This window comes from Protobothrops mucrosquamatus, unplaced genomic scaffold (assembly GCF_001527695.2).
Source record: "Protobothrops mucrosquamatus isolate PMUCROS unplaced genomic scaffold, P.Mucros_1.0 scaffold557, whole genome shotgun sequence".
Taxonomy (NCBI): domain Eukaryota; kingdom Metazoa; phylum Chordata; class Lepidosauria; order Squamata; family Viperidae; genus Protobothrops; species Protobothrops mucrosquamatus.
The window spans coordinates 162,492-170,585 of NW_015386860.1; the positions used below are offsets into that span (position 1 = coordinate 162,492).

Here is an 8,094-nt window from a genome sequence, read left to right on the forward strand (position 1 = left end):
GAATCACCTTTTTGGAAAGGTCTTTACCCATCCAACTTGATCTAACAGATTGGGCATGTTGCAGATCCCATCAGCTAAAGAGTATTGGCTGGTGAGGATGAGAAGACAGGCTTTTTGGCAGTGGCCCCTGCTCTATGGTACATCCTCCCTTTGGAGATTAAAATAGTCCCAATCCTATTAGCTGTTTATATTCGCCTGGTTTGCCAAATGTGCTAAGGGCCCTATTTCCTGGTTGTACACCTACCTGGTCAAGTATATCAGCTGCTATATATATTTAATCTGGATGTTTTTAGTGTTTTTACTGTTTTAAAATGCTTCTGTTTTTTTTAACTGTAATCTGTTTTTTGAATTGTAAGCTGCCCAGAGGCATTGATTGAGATGGATGGCTAAAGAAATTGAATGAATGAATGAATAAATGAATAAATACATATTTGAAGTGTTGGGTCCCTACATAAATAGGCCTTCATGAGTTGCCTTTATAAGTGTGTGTGTGTGTGTGTGTTTGTGGGGAGGGGAATTGAAGGAGACAAGGGAGATTTTAAAAGTGTATTTTCAGCATATGGTTTCTTTCTCCTAAAATTAACTCTCAGGGTTCTATATATACTGACCTCTTAAAAGCAGCAAATGGTTTCTTAAGATGTTAGGTCAAATATTCATTGAATTCTCTTCCACAGTTAAAGGGAAGTCTGCTTTTGTCAGAAAGAAAGATTCCATTTTACACAGAATGTTAAGGAAATCCCACAATGTCAACCGGATGAAACTCAAGGGGATTTTTTCCCATCTTCCCAACAAGATAGAAAGGAATCTGTGTGACTGCTTCTAAAGTGTTAACAAGAATGGTTGCCTTCTTGCTGTAAAACACACCCTACATAAGAGAAGGATGCATTACGTCTCAGAGTCTATGAAAGATGTCGCAGACCCTTCACTGAGGAAGTTTACACTGCTCTCGCAGCTGATCCCTTGTTCCCCCTAGACAGATTTCCTGCCACTCAGGACAGGAATAAAACAGCATGCTCTGAACCGTCATGCTGCCTTGCAAAGCAGTCCTCACCAGAAAGATAACAGAGACCCGCAGAGAGAGGAGTGTTTTGAGCTGCACATGCCTCCTGAGCTGTCTTAGCAGCACTTCTGAAGACGAGAACAGTGGACTGCTGGTATATCTATCGTATCTCTATATCTCTGCATGAAAAAAAAATGAAAATACAACACCTGAAAATGGAGCACAGATCAAGCAGCAGCTGAGAAAAATCTGCCTGTGACAGTTTGCTCTCAGCCACGCTCGGGACACAAGAAGAAACTCCTTCGTCTGTCTCTGCACATGTCACCGGGGTGCTGATTGACTGTTCAAAGAGATTCTCAGGATCCATCTGAATCTTTGACAAAGTTCATCCGGCTGATTTTTTTTTTTTACCAAGGAGAAGATGAAACTTCCTCTTTGTTTTCTCTTGAGCTGCAATCTTGTTCTAATAGCAGGCTATAATTCCTTTCGGAGAAGCCTCGAGACTCTAGGCAAGAAGCAATACCAAGTCCAGCACGGATTGTGCAGCTATACTTTCCTTCTGCCTGAGATGGACAATTGCCGGTCTTCCTCCACTACCCCGTATGTCTCTAATGCTGTGCAAAGAGATGCCCCGTTAGAGTACGATGATTCCATACAGAGGCTTCAGTTGCTGGAAAATATGCTGGAAAACAACACTCAATGGCTAATGAAGGTAACCAAGAGTATCTTTTCTGCTAATGTGCTCTTCTTTTTTTTATAGTTGAGTAGGTTATATTTCAGGGCAAAGTATTTGGATATTCTTAGTAAACAACTTTGCCCAAAGTTAATAAAATTGCATGTTGTCACAGCAGAGTGACAGAAAGAAAGCAGAGTGAGGAAGCTTATTTCCTGCGCAGAATCATTCATCGAATAATATATTTTAAAATGTTATACTTTGCTTTTTGAAGACAGCTCTGATATGAGCCATCTATGAATGGGGTGGTTGTGTGTGTGTGTCTGCTCATATTTTCAGAAAACTGTGCTGCATGTGTGGGTATCTGCATACCTCCATGCTCCTGAGTTATATCTGGCATCGCATTTTCAGATATTCATTCCATCAGAATTTAGTCCCAGTTTAAAATTAGATTTGGATTATATGCAGGTTACACAGATGGAAAACCTATTAAAAGCTGTCTCATGCAAAAATCAGCAAGCAACTCACACTCTGCAAACTACCTGTGCACCAGTTATAAGGAATGAAAACCAACTGGGTATATATGGCTAAAAAGCAAGACATGTAACTTCCCTAGGTGAGATTCAAAGCATTTGGGTCATAATCCCAAAAACAAGAATATCATTGACCACGTTGTGGAATAACAGATCTATGAACTACAGAATCTGACAGTAAAGTTTTAATTATTGTCTATGATTTACAAGTAACTTAAGTCTAGAGCAAAAGAAGGTCAATTTTCAAGGGATAATACTTACTGAACATTGGATTATATTCTTCTTGGTAAAATAACATTGCATAGTGAGAAATTATGTTTTCTCAAGACTATATTTTTATGCCAGTAACTCATCTGGTTGAATGCAGGGAAATGTGAAGTATGCATAATAAAATAAATGTCAGAACAAGGTTCCTGCACAAAAGAAACCTAATAATTACATGACCAATACAGAAAATCTCCTTGTTTTACAGTGAGCTTTACTTCCAGGTAGGCACTGATGTCAACCTAAATAAAAATGTGTGGTCACATGGTATCCCATGTGCTCTAATTTAAAAAAATGTCAAGATTTATTCAAAACTAGATCCCAGTTAGGTAGGCGACACTCATTCCACAGGAAGTTTAATAAGAATTCTAGCTTTTGCTATTTTACTACAGTATGTTTCTTTGTATGTTATATAGGATTCTGTAGCTACATCACACAATACTGTAAAAGCATTGCACCTCATTTAATTTATTGTCTAAAGGTGTCTGTTTCAACTGTTCTTGCACTGTGAATGACAATTGATAGCTGCTATAGTCAATATGCATAAGGAACAGGATTCTTCATGTCTTGTCAAATTAGCTGACTACTGTGTGATTTGAAAATATAACTGAATGGTAACATTGATATTCAATGTTGCGTAATAATTAAGCATTGAAGTGCTGTGGATTGTTTATTTAATAGAGTCATTCTATATATATATATTTACTCAGGAGAAATCCCAGTGAAATGAATGAGATATATTCCTAAGCAACTAAGTATTTTGATTGTACCATAAGCTGTAGGCATTCAATGGAAATGGCAGAGATCAGCACTGTTTGTTTAAGAAAGCAGACTAATTTACATTATTTTTTATGCTTCATTTTTAAATGCTAATGTTAATTTCAAAAAGAAAATGTGGACTAACAACATAAATCCTAAAAAACAAACAAACAAGGAAATTCTGGATTACATTCAACATTCTCACAGTGCATTTGTCAATTGAACAAAAAAATTGGATTAAAACTATTTGGATTTAGCTTCCATTATCTTTACTTTTTGCTTGTAAATCTCTCTATAATTATTTATGGTCATTAAACTTAGCAAAGCCATAAGAACTTCAGTCCTACATTTGGAGAGCCACCTTTCCATTTTTGACATTTGGTTCTCACATTTCTTTTAGCTTATAATTTGTTTAACTTAGCCTTTTGCAACCTTCTGATCTCTAGTACATATATTTAAAATCAACACTTGTATGCTGGAAAATCTGATTAATGTAGATTTGTTCCTGCTTTTATAAATATTAGTTTTGTGTTGGGAGAACAGACATTGTTTACTACTGTCCACATTGAATTGTTTCTAGCATCAATTATCTATAATAGTTTTTCTCATAATGTTGCCTGCATCATCAAGCAGTATTGCATTTCCCATCTTGAATCAATCATCAAAAGGAAGTGTTGTGTTTCTGAATGGACAGTGAACTGTCTGAATGGAAGAGACTGAATTCACTGTGCTTGCATTACAATAGAAAGCTGGACAATGTCAAAGTTACATCCTGGATACTAACAGAAAATTAACATTTCATAAGTTCCTGGAAAACTACAATTGGGCACTCTTGTTCTTACAGTTGAAATACTATTATTAGTATAAATGTGTAATGTATAACCTCTTTTAACCTCTTGCAAAAAATACTAATATTTCTGATATCTTATTAAAACTAAAAACCAACTCACAACAAATTACATTTTGGGAGAAAAATAAAAAAATAAAAAATATGGGCTTCTAATCCTCTGTACCATATTGTTTCTTTTTAAGCACAAATCCTGGAATTTCTGTATTAGCTTCACCAATTTTGCCAATTTTTAATTTTAATTAATCGTTTAGACTTAGCTGTATCTAGGTTAAAATTTAATTTTAAAATTAAAGGGTATACAGAATTATTTCTTTCCCAATCCTAACCCCAATTAAATCATCAGTTTTATTTAATAGGTGGGATGGTCACCCAAAATTCATTTTTCATTTTAGGGGCCATGGTACTGCAAAGTTTGAGAACTTCTGATGTAGACTAAATAATAACAGCTGATTAAATGAATTTCTAAAAGAGTTAAACAGATAATATAATTCTATTTCTGAACTCAGTTAGGTACTAGAAATAGAAGAGTAGGAATATTTTATATTTAATAAATATTCTATCAGACTGCAAGCACGTACCAGATCCAATTTTGAAGTAGTAGATAGCTCCAATGATTTTGCAGCAAAAGTGTTCCATGATAGGATTTTGAGGTTGTCTTCAGAATTTGTTATATAAACCACGGTTATGCCCAGGCATGAGACTTCCTTCCTTCCTTTCTTTCTTTTTTCTTTTCTTTCTTTCTTTCCTTCCTTCCTTTCTTTTTCTGTCTGTGTCTGTCTGTCTGTCTGTCTGTCTGTCTGTCTGTCTGTCTGTCTGTCTGTCTGTCTGTCTGTCTATCTATCTATCTATCTATCTATCTATCTATCTATCTATCTATCTATCTATCTATCTATCTATCTATCTATCTATCGTATTGTTATAATACTTGCTGATGATGCAGAAGCAATGAACCTGCATAAGAACCATCTTCTATTTTATTCTTCTACAGTTACAGGGAGGCAGAATAACATTTGAAGATCTCTCAAATAGATTAAACCTACACATTCTACACTGTATCTATCCTGACTGAACTGGCTAGCATTTTATTTATTAAATAAATGGTTTAATTGATTAACTGCATATGTTAGTCAGATATTTAACCCATCCATTAGATTGAAATGGTAATAAAGTATATGGACCCTTTTCATGCTGCTTATCTCCACTGCTGATTTCACACATACCAACTTGCCTTATCTCTGATGTCTGTATATAATCAGTGAACCAGCCACTTGATCATGGAGAGTTCTGGATCACCCACAGGTTTTCACACAGGTACTTCAAATACCTAGTTTTCTACACTGCAAATGTCTATACTGAATGTATGGATATTGGTAGATAGGACTAGCAGCAGGTATGAAATCGGGGATTCAGTTTAGCTAGCATTTAAGCATAGATTCAGCTCAGAGCATTAATACTGCTAGTGAATTAACAGAACTCTGCTGATTTGTAGTAGATTCCAGAAATTTTAAAGTTCACTTTATCTCCATAATAAACACAATTGACCTGGCAGTAATCCTAGCAACTTGTGAACTGTACCAGTTTTTATTTATGATTATTCTGCCAATTACACTAAAGTATTTGCAAGAATGTTCTAAAGATCTTTCTCACAGAGAAACAACACCTAAGGAAACGTAAGCGATAGAGGCTGTAAGATCTGCTTTAACTTTCACTCATAGCTTGCATGAGGAATAATAGGCATGTGATGTTTATTTGATTACCAAGATCAGCATTCTGGGAGATCAACACATACATCAGAAAACAGGCTGAACAACTGCTAGCTTGTTGCCTCAGTCATATTGTTGGGAGGCAACTGTATGGAGCTGCACATGCAATATTCTTGCTAGGGTTAATTGGCGATATTGTCTAGATGTCTGTCAATAGTTTCATAGTATATGTTTTCGTTACTTGTGGGCTCATGAATCCTAAAACCTTGTACTGATTTGGAAGTGTTTTCAGTTAAATGGTAGTTGGATTTACTGCAAAGTGGCCTTCGGGTCACTAGACAATGAACCTGCCAGGACAGAAGGTAGGGCCAAAGCAGAATTTCCTTCCTGTCCTTTAGGTAACCTCCCCTTCAGCTGCAAGATTTGTGTGTTATTTTCACTGTTACTGCATAGACAATACGTAATACAACTAAAACAACTTATCCAACCTATTGGGACATATCTAAATGAATATCACACTATCTCCTAAGAGAATGGAACGTCTGGTGTTTTGTGTTTGGTGCATTTCCTTCCAATATCCTTGGAAGTTCTATTCGGTCATCTGATACAACTTTGACATGGTTGCGTATTTAGAGATGAGAATTAAATTGAATTATGTTGGCTATCTAGAAGGCAGATGGGGTTTGTTGACAAATGTGCAGGTGCCTGCCTTGCTGACTTCATTCCAAAACCAGTAGGTGACAAGGATTAAGCCCTCACCTACTGATTCCTGCATGTCATTTTGATTGATGTCAGAATTGGAGGAAAAGTGATGATGGGGCTTCCATTGATATGTTCTCCTACATTTGCCTGTGCTGTGTGTCTACAAACAAGTTAATCATTGGTGTTCTTCACTTCTCTGCAATCTGCAGGAATACATTTGGATATAGTTTCCACTGTCCCCCAGACAAATTCTGTTGGCTTACTAGTTGACTATGACACTAGTAAGTAGTAACTATTGCTGGGAGATTTCTGCAGAAGTTTCAAGCCAACTTGCTTGCCACAGTACAGTAACTTCTTGGCTCTCAAGCAGTCCAGACGCAGCATACTATTCTGAGCACCAACCAGTTGATGGGAAAAGGTGATTTGACCACCAGCTCTGAATAATCCCTTAGGCGAGCTGCTCAGATCAACAGGCTGGAACTGATCATGACTTGCACCTGATTGGTCTCTGACCGAAACAGATTAACTGGACCAAGCCACCAATGGGAAGACTAGAGATATGCTCTAGTGGCAATTTGAATCTAGGAATTGTCAGCTTTGGGAATAGATGGATGTCCATTAATTTAATCTATGAAACTATCATAATATCCTACAAGTATGCTAGCTTTATAACACAAATGATCTGAAGGTCATTTTTATTACCTTCTGAATTTTTTGTGCATATTCTGCCAAAAAACCCCAGTTTTTTTTCTTTTGTTAGGCCATGTCTATGAAGTATTCAGTATAAAGCTGTGATTTTCCAGGCAACTTTGGTCCGGGTGCTGGATTTGGTAGATCATCGAGGCATCCACAGATGTGCATATCATGAGTACTCAGATTATTTATGAATGTAGCCATCACTTTGGTAAACACTCTAGAGATTAATACCAGAACAATGTGAAGAGGTCTGAACTGAAATTGATTGCTATTATAAATGATATTGAAGAAAAATATAGAAATATGGAGGCATGTTTCCGCCATGATCTACCAGTGCCACAAAATTGATATACTGTTGTTTTTAGTTTCATTCTGAAAGTTCTCTGATGAGATGCTGGATATTCAGAATTGCTTTCTAGTTCCAGCTCTTTGTGAGAATGATTAAAAAATGGAGAACACTCCTCAGAAAAGTTGTCTAGTAAATACACTGTCTATGATTAATGAATGATTGGTTAATTCTTTGATGTTTAATTCTTAGAGAATGGTGAGGGGGGGAAAAAAACCTGTCCTCTGCGTTGTTTTGGAAATTTCAGATATATGCAAATCTCAGTTACCTGTCTGTCTGAGGAATGTGCTTCCCAGTTATGACAAAATTTCCGCAAGTGGCCGTCTACTTGAATGGTTGTAATGCCATGCCAATCAGAGCCTCATCTTTTTTCCCCTCTACTTAATTTGGGAGTGGTAGTCTTGAGGGCTGGTTTGGACCAGTGATATCTACAGCATCTGATCCCTAAATAAAAAGGGGAGGGTATCCTATTTCAGCTCCAAAAGGAGGACAAGGGCTACTTCATGGTCCTGAACTCATCTTTCTTATATGCCATAAGCAAGACCTTCTTTTTGTTGTTCTCTATTAG

General features: G+C 36.7%; 2 protein-coding genes across 2 annotated transcripts in view; one reads left to right on the forward strand and one right to left on the reverse strand.

Annotated features, from left to right (window-relative positions):
* Positions 1–8,094, reverse strand: part of MCPH1 (microcephalin 1) — a 113,159-nt gene that overhangs the window by 30,380 nt on the left and 74,685 nt on the right. The window lies entirely within an intron of this gene.
* Positions 1,422–8,094, forward strand: part of ANGPT2 (angiopoietin 2) — a 45,044-nt gene continuing 38,371 nt past the window's right edge. Inside the window, exon 1 of the mRNA XM_015817173.1 lies at positions 1,422–1,712. Coding sequence (XP_015672659.1) covers positions 1,422–1,712 — 291 coding nt within the window. The remainder of the gene's footprint in view (positions 1,713–8,094) is intronic.